General features: G+C 23.9%; 1 protein-coding gene across 5 annotated transcripts; it reads right to left on the bottom strand.

The window, feature by feature from the left end:
- Positions 1 to 3,222: 3,222 nt before the first annotated feature.
- LOC127279376 (protein Star-like) lies at positions 3,223 to 17,876 on the bottom strand. 5 transcript variants are annotated; one of them, XM_051301694.1, is made up of 9 exons: positions 17,734 to 17,876; positions 15,128 to 15,355; positions 12,679 to 13,235; positions 11,975 to 12,317; positions 9,011 to 9,199; positions 6,713 to 6,932; positions 5,074 to 5,238; positions 4,662 to 4,856; positions 3,223 to 3,422 (listed from the first exon to the last, which is right to left on the bottom strand). In XM_051301694.1, the coding sequence occupies exons 4-9, from the start codon at positions 12,004 to 12,006 to the stop codon at positions 3,237 to 3,239; spliced, it is 987 nt and encodes a 328-aa protein (XP_051157651.1). In that variant the 5' UTR covers positions 12,007 to 12,317; positions 12,679 to 13,235; positions 15,128 to 15,355; positions 17,734 to 17,876; the 3' UTR covers positions 3,223 to 3,236. The 5 variants fall into 5 exon arrangements, with proteins under 5 accessions (XP_051157651.1, XP_051157652.1, XP_051157653.1 ...); XM_051301695.1 differs by having other exon boundaries at positions 11,975 to 12,073; XM_051301696.1 differs by having other exon boundaries at positions 11,975 to 12,073; positions 12,998 to 13,235.
- Between the last annotated feature and the right edge of the window lie 553 nt (positions 17,877 to 18,429).

The raw sequence follows: 18,429 nt of genomic DNA, 5'->3' as shown, positions 1-18,429 counted from the left end.
AATTGATATTAAATGTAATATTATTTTCTCAAAAACAATGAAGAAAATTTTGTTTTTAAATGCTCATTCACTGAATATTAATTCGCAGATGTTTAATAAAATGAAAGTGACTCTTTAGAAATGAAATTTTTTCCACATTTTCAACTCTTTTAAATAATACTTTAATACCTAACCGCTAAAGAATTTAATTTTCTCCCTTCGCTTATTTTTTTTTACTTTCAGAATTTCTGAATCCTTTCTCGATCTTTTTTACCTCGTTAATTTTTTTTTTTTTTTTTCAAGATATGTACTTTATTATACTCTTGACTATTTTACATGATCTTCATTTTCATATGTGAATTAATAATTAATATACAGTAGGTATGGGAGAAATTGAAGAATAAAAAACCTAAGATTAAAAAAAGTTCTATAATTAAATTATAATTCCATTTCTCTCACACCGGAGTATTAACTATTTTTTTTCTTTTTTTTATAGGAAAAATTTACACCGAGACTATTTTCCATTTCTCGCGATTAAATATCGTCAAGCAAAGTGAAAATTAAATTGCTTACGGGTATTTTGTTCCCAAGTATTATTCATTAAGGATATATTTTCTTTTTTTCTTTTCTGTTGTAGGAAAAGCATCTCTCCTTTAAAAAAAAGAAAATAGAATTATGAAAATGAAAAAAAAAGGAATAAAAAAAAATTCAACATTATTCTTACCACTAACAGTGTTAAATCGAGAATAAAAATCGAATCACGTGTCTTCCTTTACAGATCTCATTGATCGTGACCTGAATATATATTTTTATTAAACTTCCTGTATCTTCTTTAGTTATTCCATTATTTTAAATTGAATAAATAAAAAATAATATATCACATTTAATGTAATTGAATTAAAAAAAATAATTGTATGTATATAAAAGTAATTGAAATTTTTAATAAATGAATTGAATGAAATAAAAATTTTAATATAAATTAATTTTTTTGAATAATTGAATTTTATTGTTAATCAATTAATAGTGTGTAAATTAATATTTTAAATGTAAAATATTCGAATATTTTGTAAAATTGATAAATTAATTTCGTTAATGAATGTTTAAAGCTATTAAGAAAATATTCTGTCAACTACAAATTGGAAATACCAGTACATATATTAAAAACTCATTCAATATTTCACAACCACCTGTAGTGTTAACAGAAAATTAAAACAACACAAAAAGATGATATTATACAATTTCGTCAAAAAGAATTTAATAAATTCTATTTTTCATTTTATAAATATTATAATTTCCGAAAAAAACTTCCATATGACACCTTCACTTACATTATATGATTTTAATTCTACATTTTTTTTTTTTATTTTCAAGAGAATAAAATAATAAAAATAAATTCTCTTAATTAATTTTTAGATAGCCCATATGACCCATTCTCATCTTAGTAAAATAACAGTTTTAAAGCAATTCTCATGTCATTAAATAAGCGTGGGTCAATATTTAACAAGTTACGATAAATTTCTTGACTCTTCATCTACAACAATATGTATATATTTACATAGTACTATTTAAACTTCTCACACTTGAAATAAAAAAAAAGAGAGAGAGAGAGAACAAAAAAAATAGTAACGGAAAACTGCATTGGAATTCAATTAATTAACTGCACTTGAAATATTTTCGCATTAAGAGCTCATCATTAAGAAATTTATTATTCAAAACGATTATTATCACGTAGAATTTATGCAAAAACGCAAAAGCAGATTAAATATTCACAAGGAATGGCATCTTTTAATTTAAAAAAAAAAAAAAAAATTATAATATTCTTGTGAGAAAAAAATATTTATTACTTCCACATATAGATAATTAATATAAAAATTAAAACGCATTCCATTCCAAAATACGTAATATTATAAATTTTATTGTTTCTAAAAAAAAGATAGGTACAATTTAGGCAAAGATATTATTTTTTTTATCCTATACAAAATTGTTAAGATTTCTGTTTAATTGTATTATTATAAAGCACAATTAGTAACAAATAATTTTCGAGACGAAAGAAATGAGATACTGATATTTATAATTTAAAAAAGAACGTATCCCAATCACGAGTATTATCAATTTATTAATACATAATTCTTATTTTAACGAAAATATAAAATAAAATATAAAAAGTTAAAGTATATGAAAATACGAGATTTAATTCTAAATGTATATCAGAGATCTAAAAAAAAACTCTCGTGGACAATTAAGTAAATTCTCCTATATTTCAATAAATAATTTAATTAATTGATTAAACGCAAATCTCGTTTCAATTAAGGGCGTGAAACACAATTTTAAATAAAATACAATTATTCAAATTTGACTTATAAATCTAATAACTAATTATTAAACATTTTATTATGAATATAATAATCTACATTTATTTTTTTTACAGAAACATTTTCAAAAAAATTTCAATTAATTAAATTGAATTTACATTTATTTAAAAAAAAAAATTAATATTTGTATAAATTGTATTAATTTACATTAAATAAATAATTCACTGAAATAAGTAAATTAATGATAAGTTTATACTTTAGGCTTTTTTCCAAAATATTAATTAAGGCTTTTTTTAAATATCGTGACTCGACTTATAATATTGTATCACGCGCCCTTAAAATATTTCATTTTTGTTAAATTGAGTAGCGTCTACAATTATCCACGAAAAATAATAAATTGATAACTAACTTAAAGCTAAACGGAAGTTTAAGTATCAGTCACAGAATATTTTCTATCTCTACTTGGGCGTTAATTATTACTTAATTAAGGTACTCCTAATACTACTAAATCTAACAAACAAAAGAAAAAAAAACAAAAAAATATCTTAGTTACTAGTAAGGCCCTTATTTTAATTATTTAGAATAGCTCACTGGTTATCACTACGTGACACGTGGCACGTCTTTTTCGTGTACAAAAAATGCGCTCATTATAATTATTACAAATTTCGTATTCATTATAATACTAATATTATTTATATTAATATTGTAATGTTAATTAATAATAATAAAATTCTTTTATTTTTGAAATTTATGTATCTTACTTAACTTTTGTTCTTTACTCGAGTTAATTATGAAATTAAGACAATATTCTATTGAATTGTCTTTTGAATAATTCTCAAAAGATATTATGCTTGGATTCTTCCATTCGTATTATTTTCATAATATTAATATCATATAAATCTTACTTTTCTAAAGAGAGAAAGAGTAAATGTAAACTTATAAAAATTATATTTTCAAAAGTCTAGCGTAATGGAATATTAATTTGCCGTTGTATGATGAGGGATGAAGCTTATATCTTCTACTGGAGAGTTTTTCAATCAAACTTTTTGTCTCAGCTTCCCCATGATGTGGACTCCAGTGAATTGATAGCACCGAGATTCGAATTTTATCCCAAGGAATTGTGTCCAGCACCTGCAAAAAAATAAATTCACATACGTATATATATATTTCTCTTCAATAATATAATATATTACGGAAAAAAATAGTTCGTGAAACTTTCGTAAAAAAAATTTTTTTTCCGCGATATAAGCAACAAGGAGAAGCGTTAAAAAAATTCAATAGAAAATAAAATCAGAAAAAATGTAATAAAAAATTGCAAATATAACGTAAAAATATATTACAAAGAATTTTTCTTTCAACTTTAGATTCTTTTTAAATAAAAAGAGAAATATTTTTTCTTAAAAAGAAGAATATTAAAAATTTAATTACAAATTATTGTTTAGAGAAAATATAAGTAAACGTCTGCAGTAAAAAATAATTTCTACTTTTACAAAAAATTAAAGTAATAGACATTTATTGAAAAACGGGGAGGAAAATCGTGATTTTAAGCGATTTTTTTTTAAAAAAAAGAAGAAAATAAGATGAACTGGAAATGAAGTAAAAATAAGAAAGAATAATTTTTATCAAAATGAATTCAAAATTAAAGAATTAATTAAGTAATTAATTACTAAAGGAATTAAATCGTGGATAAAATGGAGACTAAAGCGACGGATTTATTAGATTCCAAAATAGATGGAAAAATAAGCTGAGCTAATTCTAACCCGTCACCACTCCCACTGAAGTGCCAGATGTAAGCACAGAATATATATATACGTAACCCCAAACACCCTCTAAAATACCAGATGTATTTCCCACATGTGGTTCGTAAACCTTTTGACAAAATCACCAAAAAAGAGATTGTTAATTAATTCCTATTTTATTATTTCTATTAATTTTATGTTTATTAAAAAATATAATTAGGTATATTGTAAAATTCTCCAATTTTATTTTTAAAAATATATTTAAAAAAAGGAAAAGTACAAAAATATTTTTTGAAATGAAAAATAAAAAAACTGAAATAAAAAACATTTAAAAAATTGAAAAATTAAATAAATAATAATAAATTTACACATATTATAAAGAAGTCAAAAAAGAATATGAAAAATTATAAAATCTAAGAATATTGAATAAAAACATGTCTATTCTATTCTATAAATTATATTTTATATAGCAACGAAAGATTTTGCATATAAGAAAAAAATAATTGATAATTTAGTTACTGGTCCCTTTTCCCTTGAAAAAAACTTAAAAATTCCGTTATTTAAAAATAAAATATATCCCCTTTTTAGCAGTCAGTATGAAAAATTGAAAAAAATTAATTACTATAATCACCTGTTCTTCATCTTGAGCATCAGAACTATCCAAGCTGAGATAATCTATAAGCGTGGCGTTATACGCCAAAAGAACACTGTATAAAGGAAAGCACTTAAGTCTCGTGGTTGGAAAACTTTCATCCGGTGTGATGAGACTATTTGGCCCCTCGCCCAATTTTGTCACTTGTACCTCACTCTCCTGATGATAAGGTATCTATAAAGTCAAACATAAAGTTGATGAAAATAAGAAAAAATTTATTTAAAAAATCAGACAAGAATGCAAGAAACATGAATTTGGTTATTTAATTTTATAATAATACCAACTGACTTAGAACACTGTTGAAATTTACTTTAGTTTTCAAACAATTCTGCTCAACAATTAATTATTATTCTCCACAATATATATTCTATCTGAAATAATTTCAGCTCACCTCTTTAGTATTTTTGTTTGTGCTAAGACAGGCGTGAAGAACCCTTGTTTTTGGGTTTCTCTTGCTCTTTCGAACGTGAAAGGAACTTCTAGGATCCGTCAGCACTATTACTCCCTTCCAATTCAGGGCTGACTCTAACCAGGTCGTTGTTGATACTGCTCCCATCTAATATACACACAAAAAAACATATATATATTTATTATAAATTTATCTAATTTTATTAATGAATTTACATTCAAAATATTTTATTTGTGGGGGGGAAGGAGTAAAAATGTTTAAAGTTTTAATATTTTTTATATTATTGAATAAATTTATCTGTCTCCAACGAAATGTGAGACTTTATTTTTATGTTAGTTTTTTCTATGCAGCTTCAAGTTGGTCCAATAAGATTTTCTCGAGTCATCGTTGGAAGCAAAATTGTCTACAGACAAACCTTTTGAAACCCTACTTATTTTAGGGCACTAAAATATAAGAAGCAAAATATTAATGATGGAAATGTAATAATGAATAAATTAAAATACAGAACAATATTTTACAGCTCTGATGTAAAATTCAAAAACAATACAAAATAATTAAAATAAAACAAGCCTCATTCTTGTGAAGATTTTAATCACAAACTCTTTGTTCAAACTCATAAATTTTCATATAATTCATCGTTTGATGTTAGAAAAGTGGTTTACTTTATCGCTTTTAATTTAAAAGCATTGGGTAGGATTTTAGCATCAAAGGATTTAAATTAGATTTCCACAAAGTGTACGAAAGGGTTTAAAAGTTTGTCATTTACCACGGAGAGAATTGAATGGTATAAAACTTAGAAGTATTTAATTGCTTTAATTTAAGAAATTGAATACGCAATCAACAAATTATTAAATTACTTCTGAACGCACGGTGAGAGACATAATGTTTATTTATTATCTTTTCCTCAAAAATAAAAGTAAATTTATTTTCTATTAGCTAATTAATACAAGAACTTTTAATTAATTATAGTGCAACACAAATATTTTCTAATTTAATTAATTTTCAATAGAAAGGAACAATTTCTTTCTCTTTACATATCATATTTATTGTTTCACTGTAGATTAATTTTAAAACAAAATGGAATTTATAATTTATTTTCTGAAAGTAAATTAATATTGTCAAACATAAAAGGAATTTATGTTCTCAATTTCAAAGTTATTTTAAACAGGAAAGAATTTAATTTTTCACAATTAAGGGACTCTTGACTCATTTTAGGTGAAAAATAAAAATAAATGTAGGTACAGGATTTCTAAATAGTTTCAAATATCTAAATTTTTTCCACGATCTCTGGAACTAATGTAAAATTCTAAATTGTACAATTTTTAAATTAACAAATGTGTAATTAAAATTTAAAGTAAAAATAAAATAAAGTCTTTAATTAAATTTCAAAGAAGACTTATTTTCTATTAAGTATCTAATTATAATTTTAAAAAGGAAAACTTAGTTTTTGCTGACTAATGAATTATTCCTTAAAAATGGGAACATAATATTTTTTACTGATTTAATTAATTTTTTAAAAGAGAAAAAATTTCCTCTAAATTATTTTTAAAAAGAAAAAGAAATTTTTTTTCAAAACTAATAAAAAGTGATTGAAATTAATTTAAGAAAAAATGTTTCTTACTCGATTAATATATTCTAAATAAACTCCATCACGTTTTCCCTGAAGAATTTGAGACACTGCCTTTTCTTCCTCGGTTTGAGAAACATTCAAAGGATCTTGTCTAGTTGTAACTTTCAATTCGACTTCCCGAATGTATGCGACCAATTGGGGATTATCCATTGAAACACGGTCCAGCACGTAATCTCTGGTTAAATTTGCATCGAATGCTTGCCTCCTGGAACTAACAATACCATTCATTCAATAATGTTTGGGGGAAAAATCTTTACAATTACAAAAATTTCAATGCAATTTTTAGTGGAGAAACAAGTATTCACATTTAATTAATAATTATTAATTAATTTTGAATAAATAAAAAATTATTAAATAAATAATAATTTGTTTTTATATTAGACAAAATTGAATTTTAAGAAAATTTTTCCGATTTAAATCAAAAGATGAAAATTTGAATTACATTTTTACACGTGACTTTATCGATTTTGATTCTTGGACATTTTTTTCGAATTTTATCTGTGAAGTATAATTTGCATATAGAGAAAAAGGCGAATGGAAGAAAATGAACGTATTCGACATAATTTTATTTTTCCTCTCGTACGTGCATTTTCATTTCTTCTTTCTTGAAATTTACACTTTCTAAATATACCGTTCTTTTATTTAATTTAATATTTTCTGCTATGTTTCTTTTATTTTCCACTTTTTTCGTTATTATCTTTTTTTATTAATTAAATGAGAATATACTACTTCATTTAGTTTTTTTTTCCTAAATTTTCTCTCTTCGGTATTTCCATTATTGCTTCTACCTCTTTTACTATAATTTCTCATTTCAATATTCTACTTTTTTTTGGTACTAAAAGAAGAGAAATTTATTATGCGCATAGAACATTGAAAAACATTGCTTTTGGAATACATAAAATATTTATAGAAATATAACAACGATATTTGGTGTAGTAAGGGAGGGTGAATTTTTTATATAGCACTGGTTTATTCGATTGCGCACACAACACTGGAGGGTAAATAGGTTCGGAAACTCGGTCAGATTAAATTATGAAGTAGCTCTCTTGCTCTGTAGCACTTTTATCTTGAAAAGATGAGAACAACCCTCGACATCTTCTTCGGTTCAAGACCAAGCAACCCCTACTTTTTTTTTTTTTTGTTTTATAACTTCACTTCCGCGCTTTTCGTTAACAGAATTTTTCTGTCTTTTCTTAAATGAAAGTCATTAAAAAATACATTTTACAAGGCAAAAATGTAAGATAAAAATTATATGTTCATACATCTCATGAATTAATTTTTCATTCGCTTTTCGTTTTTTCCCCTTTTCAATATAAATTATTGTCTACATGTGGAAAATATAGAAATTAAGAAATATTAACTTTCGCTATTAAAAAATATTATTTTCATTCGATTTAAAATTGAACATTTTCAATTTTTTTTGTATGGTATATTTGAAGGGTAGAATAACAAAAGGGGTCAAGCGCCAATTCACTGTTTTTACAGGAAGTAAAAAAAACATTTTAAAAAATTTTGCAGGTCATTTAAAAAAAAACTGAGAAAACCGTTTCGATATATTAGTATGTTTTAATAAATAAACAAAAATTTGTTGAAATAAACCTACATATTAACGATAAAATTAAAAAAAACTGTGGTTCCTTGAGGTTATATCAACTGCGCACATTTTCTTTAAGCATTAATTATAAAAAAAATATACAGTTTAAAGAAAAACTGGAAAATTAGTTTCTTTCTATGGAATCGACGAAATGAATAGAAAAAAAAATTCCTTTAAAAAATTGGTTGTTTTATAGAAAATTACGAATTAATTGCTTGCTTTGGAATTGAGCAATACTTTCATCTTTAAATTCAATTGTTCACTTAGTATAACCATAAAAATATTTAAAAATTAATAACAAAATGATTTTAAAATTGTTTAAAATTGAATGTGCATTATTATTATTATTATTAATTTTATTAATTAAAATATTATTAAAATAAAATTAAAATAAAATATTAAAATAAAACCTAAAATAATAATATTTTTTTTTATTTTGATAATATTATTGACTCACCACTTTCTTTTGTTTTTCAATCAGGTTGCAATAAAGTAAATTTGAAGCTATTTTATTAATTTAATTTTTATTAAAAACTTATTTAAATACGCAATAAAAAAGGAAATCCTTCTACAGAAATGTGTAAATGAATTTTCTTGATTTTTTTATGCAAAAACCTCATTTTCGATAAATTGGCGCTTGACCCCTTTTGTCATTCTACCCTTCATTTGAAAAAAATTTATTACATATATTATACCTGAATTCAGCGACTTGGTTCCAAATGAAGAGCATGGCTAAAATTGTTGAGAATGGAGCGAGACATGCTAGATAAGGAATAATCTTCCGTTTCCAAGATTTTTTCTTACATCCTATAGTGCTTTTTGGTAAAGAATTTCCCGGAACTCGTGGCATTGAAATGGATGGCAATGCTCCAGCTGGAGGGATTCTGCAATAAAAAAGATAAAAAAATTATTTTCTTTTTAATGTATAAAATGAAAATAAAATTACAAAAAATATAATTTCATTACAATAATATTTTACACAAAATATTATAAATTATTTATCAGTCAATAATTTAATTTCTCGTAAATTTATTATTTTCTAGTTCACAAAATATTATATGTGAGTAAAATGTTGTAACAAAGAAGAGAATTTTGTGCGAATTACTATATACACGCGTCGCGTTTGTTTTGAATTCGAGTTCTTAAACTGTAGTAGACACAGTTATTATCCCTTGCCTGTAATACTCTCTGTTTTAATTTAATGCTTTAATTAAATCGCCTCTGCTTCAACCTACTTTTATCACGAGAGAGTATATAAGAGGTGTTTAAATAGATTTTATTGCAAAAGTAGTCTTTCTTTCCTGTATATAATATATATATATATAAAAATTTATTTATTCAATTGTAATTTTCAAAAAAAAATTTAGCACCTTTTTTCTAATTCACAATATATTTTTTTCACATTTTGTTTTTATTTTCTCTATTTTTTTTCTTCATTATTAAAATGAAAGAACACACTCTTTCATTTACTTTTTAACATATTTTTCCCCTTTTATTATTTCCCTTTCATTTTAGTTGTCAGTTTATTTTTGCTTCCAAGCTTACGTTCTCATTTTAAAGTTTCTTGCTGTTTGCATTTAGTTTTATAATAATTTTGAAATTTAAATATTTAAATACAAAAAAAATAAGAACAAACTTGATACGGTGTATATAAACAAAAATTATACTACCTAATAAAAAAAAATTGACTTTTTTTTCTGACACCGTATTAATTTTTGTATGATTAATTTAAAAATAATTTTAATTTATTTTTTAAATACTTAAAATTTTGTTCTTTTCAACATCGATGCAAAATGAAATTATAGCGTTTTGAGTATAAAATGAGAACCATTGCAGCTTGATTCCTTGAAAACCACCTGTGCTGTCGTCTGTGGAAAAGCTACATGTGCATATTATGGGTTATTAAACCGAGTAGACACTTGTTTAACAATCAGTCAGCTTCCTGCATGATATGTTGAAGAACAAAGAATGCTCGTAAAGCGCGATTACCGAAACGTGAACTCATTCAAATGGATATTATTGTTCTGTCATTTATTATAAAATATATTGCGTTTAAAAAAAAAAGTTGAGAATTCGCGAAATTATTTCTGAAAGGAACTTTCTAATCTTATAGAATGTTCTTTTTTTTCGTAAAACTTAAGTATAAATAACACACATACACATACACACTATATAGTGAATATATACATAATCGGAAATTCTCTTAGAAATTCTTTACATATTTCCATGTATAGGATTACACGTTTCCAAGTGAGATGCCATGGACAAAGGAATCACAACACATAAATTTTATCTCTTTTCTTAAAATTGTTTCACGGAAGAAAACCTTTGTGCTTTGCCGCACACTTGTGTGAAATTTTATTCACAAATAAGATATTTTTCTAAATCAATTGAAACAAAAAAATTTAATAAATTAATTTTGTACCTTTATATTTTTTGTTATTAAATCTTTCAAAAATATTTAAATAAATTTACTGCAAAAAATATTTTATGTTTGACAATAACAAAATTTTAGTTATTATGACTTTTTTCCTTGGCCTAACAAAAATTAAAATTTTATAAAACCTAATCACATTTTTTTTCCAAATTATTAACAAAATTTATTATCAAATTTATAAAATCTTTACAAATTTTCTATTTCAATTAATTTATTAATACAAAATAAATTATATACATACTTATTATAATTAATTTTAATTTTTCTTCAAAAGGTTAAAAAACGAAAAACAATTTTAATAATGTTCTTTTACATAAAAAGAAATAAATTTTGACAAAAAACACTTCTAATTGCCCATATATAATAAATATAAATTATTTTAACAATTTAACCTAATCAATTCTCAGAATTCTCAGCCCGTGTTTTTTTATAAATAAATAAGTTACATGATTAATTAATTAATTTTAAAAGATTATTTTCCTATTTTTATTTATACAAAATATAAATTTTTTTTCCAAAAATACTGAAAAAAATGGAATTTATGCAATTTGCAAAAAAGAAATCATGTCTAAAAATATTCTCTTTTGAATTGCATACAGAAAATTATGATTTTTCCCGCCAAGGGTCTCTTACTTAATTCTTACTTTTTACTACATTAAGTGCGATTAAGAAATGGCAAATAAGTACAATATTCATGTATTTCTTGCATAACCACACAATTTGCAAGGTCACAATGTAAGTTTGTTAGAAAGTAAAATAATCGAAAATTGACATTATTATAATTATAGAATTCGATACTAATCAATGGCTTGTAAAAACAACAAAGAAACCAGCTATGAAAAATGAAGGAAAAATTTAATAAAAATAATAATATGAATTAAAATAATTAATTAATTAATTATAAGTCTTTTATTGTTAGTCTGGAAAAATTACTTTTTCTTCAACTTTATTTTAGTTAGGTCAACAAAATTAAATTAAATTAAAATTTTGTTTCACATATATGAAGCGAATGTTTTGTTGCTAAAGAAAAACAATTTTCATTTTATTCTTTTACAATTATTTTCGAGCATAAAAAATATTTAATTATACCTAGTATAATTCTTAAAAAAAAAAAAAAAAAAAGAAAAAAAAATTGTAATACAAAAAGTAACCTAAAAGAACATTAGCTGTACTAAATCTCCAAGATTTACCCAAGGCTTTGTTCTTTTTAAATGTAACTTACTTTTTATTGTCCTTTGTCTGATCCATCTTCATTTCTCTTCCAATGTGCCACCTCAGAAATCAGCGTGGATCTTCGAATGCTTCTTCTTCTCGCAAAGAACTTGAATTCCATACACACAAAATTCAAATATTTCTATATTTGCTTTTCAAAAGGCACCAAGTGTATTTTATAATTTCACTTATATCATTAATATAATTTTTATTTTATATTAAAATTTCCATATAAATCCTGTGATTGTATTCCTCAATGATTATTGAGAAAATCAATAAAACTTTAATAATTTTATCCAAACGATTTTTTTTATTCACCCTCTCACACACAGACACATCAACTTCACAAATTTCTATGGAGAAAAAAAAAAAAAAAAAAAAAAAATAGTTGACACTAAAAAAAAAAGAGATGAAAAAAATCCTAATTTTTTCTTCTCTTATTATTTACAATAATAATAATAAAATAATTGAACATAGAGTTGCAGCCGCACAAGTATCCGCATTGCACGCGGGTCTACTATTGTGGAGTATATCGTCTGGTCTTGTGGGTCGTATCCGTGGTGACTCACATGCCTCACACACGAATACTCAACACACACACACACACACACACACTTTTGCAAAGCGAAATGAAAAGAAAAAAAAAAGTATTACACACGTGCCGAGCCTGAGGCAACAAAAAACAAAACAAAAAGGATAAAGTTAAATTTTTACTTGTGAAAATCGACACTTTGAGTGGAAGAGCAAGTTTTGAGTGTCCGCGAGGATTGAGAACCAATCGGTTTTTGAAGCATGGAGAAGGGGGAAAAAAATATATATAATGTGTTAGTTTAGCCTTAGCAAAAGCAAGTCTCTCGACTGGCTTTCAGCTTTCAACAACAGCACCTGGAACCATGCCTGGAACGCATGACGGCTGCGGTACAATGCCTCCTATATCGGGTGTCCTTCTTTAAAAACCTAAAGTTTATATAGATCCTTCCCTATATATATTATATCCATCCCTCTTAAAGGTTTCAATTTTCCTCTCACTCACTTTTAACAGGACAACAACGAGGAAGGTCTCTGTCTCCGATTGGCTGAGCTGAGTACAGGTAAATGCAGAGGCTCTCATTTTTCACCAGGTAAGCCGGAGAGAGAGAGAGAGAAAGAAAGAGAGGTAATATCACATAAGAGAGTATAGCTTCTATTGCTGTGAGCTGTTATGTTATAGCTGAAGAGAGTCGATCCTTGCCGATATTTATGCGCCTTTGCTTTTGTAACGGTTATTGATCCTGAAACATAAAACTTACGTTAATGCTTCTATTCTATTCTAGGATATGTACTTGGCAAAAGGTCGAATAGATCTATAGACTATACATATATATGTATACTCTACATTAAGTCATGAACCTGAGTTATTTACAGCATTTTTGAGTTATTATATACTACTTTTTAACATATATGTAAATTTTATTGATGATATATATTTTAATACTGTATTAAAAAAATTGATTAATTCACCATTTTCATTAGTGTTTTTTAAGATTTAGAAATAAGGTGTAAAAATTTTTCTGTTTTTTTTGCAAAAATAGTTGCAAAATTATTGTACATATACACAAGTGTGGAAACGTGACAGAAACATTAAAAATTTGAAGTAGATTTTTATCGCCAATAAAATTCAATTTTTATATTCAAATTAAACTGTATGGAATTTTATAAGAACAAATTAATTATAAATCATAGAAATTTAAATAATTTAATGTTTAATCGTTTTAAGTGTAAAATTCACATTTCTCAACTAATTTTATTGTAAAAAATTTAATTATTTAAATATTAATTGAATCGAGTAGAAAACAAGTGTATAATTAAAATTTTTTGATACTTATGAATAAGTCCTAAAATTCATTTTATTAGAATTTTATTAGCTAATGGAATTTTCTTTTATCCGTGTTATTATAGTTCTTGAAATATTTATTTAACAGAATTTCTATTTAAACAAATTCTCATATAGTAGAAAATTTCTATTTTATCGAATTTTCATTTGTCAGAATAATATTCATTTAGATGAATTTTTATAAGATAGAATTTCCATATCACTGAATTTTTATTTACATGAATTTTCCTTTGATAGAATTTTTTTAACTTTAAATTTTCATTTTTCTGCAAACATATAGAAAGACTTAGGCGCGAATTAAACATTTTTTTTTTAATTTAAAATTTACGTCGAAATTTTTCTTTTTTTTTCAAATGAAAATTCGATTTTTTTTTTATAAATTCTTCCAAAATGGACAATTCATGCAAATAAAAATTCGTCTATTCTGTTTAGTAAAAAATTCCATCAAATAGAAATTCTATCATCTATTTTAAAATTTTTTTTAAAGTTTGGAACTCCAACAAAAAAAAACATTGAAAAAGTCGCGTAAAAATTGTCTGTCAAACAATATTAATCCTAATTAGATGAAATTTACTCTAATGGAACTTAAGTGCAGTATAAACTGAATAAGTCACACTTTTTTTAAATATTCTATCAACAGCATAGAGTTCAAACTATATATATATATATATATATATATATATATTTGAGTAGTGTTCGGAATATGAAGTATACGTTATATGAAACACGCTACAAGGGTATAGTCTCTGAAGTAAAATCGATGAGGCCAATGCTCCCAGAATTTAGATTTAGAGATAGATATATGGAACGAGATGTGAGATAGTTGGATTAGTGTTATATCATATAAGGGTAGGCTTATAAAAGGCACAACTTAAAGGACTGTGTACGCTATATCAAATGGATTCTGATGATGCTGGAATTGTGTTTTTCTATTTTTATATATCGAGAACTAGTAAATAGCATCTTTATTTCTGGATATCATTTTTCGTTTAATCAATCTTGTGATAGTTATCAATCACTATTTCTTTATACTGTAAAGATTCACGAATCTTTGCACGCACCTATAATGACTAGTATTCCATCATTGTATAATATTCAATCATCATAAATATTTTCATATAATAAAAAATCAGCTTTTCAATTCGTAGAAAAATCCATTACTTAGAGAATTACTATTTAAATTACCTAAATAATTTATAAATTAACTAATTATTAAATTTATTTTAAATTAATAACTAAAATTTTGAATTTTTTTATTTTAAAAATAAATATTTTAAAAATATTTCTTACCTGTATATTATGGAACACTGAAGTAGATACTATTCTTGTAAAATTCCTTCCACATACTCTTATATTCTTTTTTGTATTCCTCAAAAATTCTTTCATCTTTTTCAATATTTATATATACAAAAATATTCCAGATTTTGGATTTTCAAAATGTTGGATAAAATATTTCTGATACAAGAATAATTCCAAATTTTCGAAACAAGTTTCCTGAAATTGGATCTTTTGATAATTCTGAAAATATGCGAATAAATTATTAGAAACATTACAAAATTTACAATGTACATTAGAGTTGAAAGTAAATAAATAGAAAAAAAGCAAGAAAGAATTTGATTTCTTATAAAAGAGATTCGAATACTAAAGTGAAATCAGGAATAAAAAAAAGTAAATAAAGTAAAGTAAACATTTTTAATAAAATCGCCTGCGGAAGCTAAATATATATTCAATTTACCAGAAATATGAAAAGTTTACCATTGATCAAGATTTCATTATGTTGCGCGCACTCTAGAAAACCATTCGAATTTAAATGCTAAATTATGCGTAGAAATTCAATGAGTTTATTTTCTTGATCACAACAACAATAATAAACTTTATACATATATAAAAAAAAAAAAATTATGTATAACATAAATTTTTAAGTACCGTACCAAATTTATAGCTAACAAGAATAAAATGTAGTATCATAAACAATTTTAATATACTAAAACATTATAATAAATCATATTTTTTTAAAATTATTATTAAATTATTACTAAAAAAATAAAGCTTGTAAACTACTTCAATATCAACAAATGAAGAAATAATAAATAAAAGAATTAATTGTTTATTAAAATAATTACATATATTAAAATTCTATTTAATTAAAAAAAAAATCTTTCTAAACATTAAAAAAAAATTTTTTTTTTTTAAATCAGATAAACAAAATTTTACAACTTGCAATATACCATATAGAGGCAGTAAAATTTTGCGAACATTATATACAATGTGAAATTTGTATTTAAATTATAATATTTACTCTCGGACCACATATGTGTAATAGGGCATAAATAATAATTAAAGTTTATAACACATGTGTGACAGAAATGGAACGTAAAATTGTATTTTTGAATATGACGTTTCGCGAGAACAACTATCTCAATGAAATAAATATAACTGTAAAAGGGTTTAGAGAAATAGATTAAACATAAACATTTCAGAGTCTAAACGGCTTAAACAATGGAGACGCAGAGAAACATGAATATTGAATAGAAACACATTGTACAACGATGAAATGGAAGTTAAAACGGAAACTCTAACTATATTCAAACATATAGTTAAACTTTAAAACAGTAATTTTCCTTGTTACAGTTGTACGATTTACTCATTTACTCATAGATCAAGGTTAATTATTATTTTCTTGTTATTTATCTAAACTTCAAAAAAAAATTGTAAAAATCGATTTTTTAAAATAATTTTTATAATTTAATTAAAAAAATGCCTAATTATAGTAATAATTGAGTATAACAATAAAATATTAGAGAAAAATTTGTAGAACGAAAAAGAAAAAATACGTCACTAAAGAATGGCTCCTTTTGTTCTATTCATGTTACAAATTGTCTTTCTACAATTACTTCTTTTGCATTGTTGTGAATCCTTTTTACCCCCTTTTGTTGTGCACCTCAAGAATTTGTTAAGTACTTTTGTAATTAGACAATTAAAATAAATGAAAATAAAATATAAAGAGATACAAAGCCACGAGCACATACAAAAATTGCACTTTTATTTTAATACCAAAAATAGCTGCTTCATATTAATTATAAAATTTATTATGAAACGAAAAAAGAAAAAAAATTTGTTTGCTCCATTTTTTTTTAATAATATTTTTCTTTTATATTTTTTACGTTACAATGTACTTTTTTTATCCTTCGAAAATAATGTACAACATTTAAAGGTGATATAAAGATAAGTTTTACTGAAATATAAACTTTATTAAAGAATTTTATTTTAACTTGTGACTATATTTATTAATAGTTTATTTTTTTTTTATAAAAGTTTTCAGATTTTTTTGTTAAAATTTAATAAAAGAAAACATTTTATAAAATTTATTAAGGAACCGAAAGAAGGTTTATTATTTATGTTTTTTATTACGATTTAGGTCAAAATTGTGAAAATTTGTAAAAAAGAAAAGGTAAAGAATAAAATAATATAATCATGTGACAATAACAAAAATATTAATAATGGTGACAAATGAAATTGGTTCTTCTGCAAAGCATAAATTATTTTTAAATTGCATCTTTGTTTTTATTTTAATTTTACTCTTTTATAAATTGTTGAGGAAAGAGAATAAAATACAGTGCACAACGAATCTACTCATACTGAAATTAAATAAGTCATATATATTATTAATATATTTATTTAAAAATTAATTAGTTAATTAAAAAAAACGTACCTATTGTACTTTTACAAGATACTATTTGTGTCTATGTGAAATAATTTTTAAAAAGAATAATTTAATTTTGAGGTTAAAATTTAAAAATCAAAAACATGTATAAAGATATAAAATTATGATTATACATATATATAAGATCAATTTATTATTTAGAATTTAAAATCAGAAATTATAAGTATCTTACCTTAAAATAAAATGTTATTTTCTTGAAAAAACAACATACTTTTTTCACAAAAACATAAAAAACAAGATTCAATAATTCATAAACTTTTGTCTTTGCTTTTTTGCAACATGGCTACGATGGCTACTTCTTATTTTTGAATGTTTATACAATCCTGATACCTGATATTTTAATGAATAAAGAAGGCTTCTAATTGGCTAATTTGATTTGTTACTTTCTACAACTTTCTATGCTCCTGATAGAATTTTCGGAAAAATTCTGCTACTGAACATTTTACGGAAAAAAATCTCGATTTCTCCGGGATCTCGATATTACAAACTCGAATAAATCGATTTTTAAACTGTCAAAATGTCAATAAAATCTGTTGCATTTGTTGTTCTTTTTTGTACAAATTAATAAAAGTAATCAAGAAATTTTGAAAATTTATAATAATTCTCTGGCTATTTATTTTGAATAAGACATTTTTGTTCAATACAAATGTTGAGTTTAATGTACATAGAAAAGTGGATACGGTGGTCATACAACAGGATTCTAACCTTAAATTAAAAGTGCAAGTATAATATAAATATTATTAATAAATGTTATTGTAAACAATTTCTTTTATTAATCATCAAAATTAATAAATGCGTTTATAACAAAGTCCTATTTAATGAAAACAAAAATTAATTTTACTTTTAATGATTTTTTTAAAATGATTGT

Source organism: Leptopilina boulardi, unplaced genomic scaffold (genome assembly GCF_019393585.1).
Source record: "Leptopilina boulardi isolate dan_hultmark-lab unplaced genomic scaffold, ZJU_Lbou_2.1 LbouV2_216, whole genome shotgun sequence".
Taxonomy (NCBI): domain Eukaryota; kingdom Metazoa; phylum Arthropoda; class Insecta; order Hymenoptera; family Figitidae; genus Leptopilina; species Leptopilina boulardi.
The sequence above is the reverse complement of the archived record's forward strand: the minus strand, read 5'-3'. Positions and strand labels throughout refer to the sequence as shown.

Coding starts and splice junctions, on each gene's coding strand:
- LOC127279376 (XM_051301693.1), bottom strand. CDS start 12,006: ATGAAGATGGATCAGACAAAGGACAATAAAAA. Junction 5,239..6,712: donor ATTTAGAATATATTAATCGA/GTAAGAAACATT, acceptor TGTGTATATTAG/ATGGGAGCAGTATCAACAAC. Junction 4,857..5,073: donor CAAACAAAAATACTAAAGAG/GTGAGCTGAAAT, acceptor TTGACTTTATAG/ATACCTTATCATCAGGAGAG.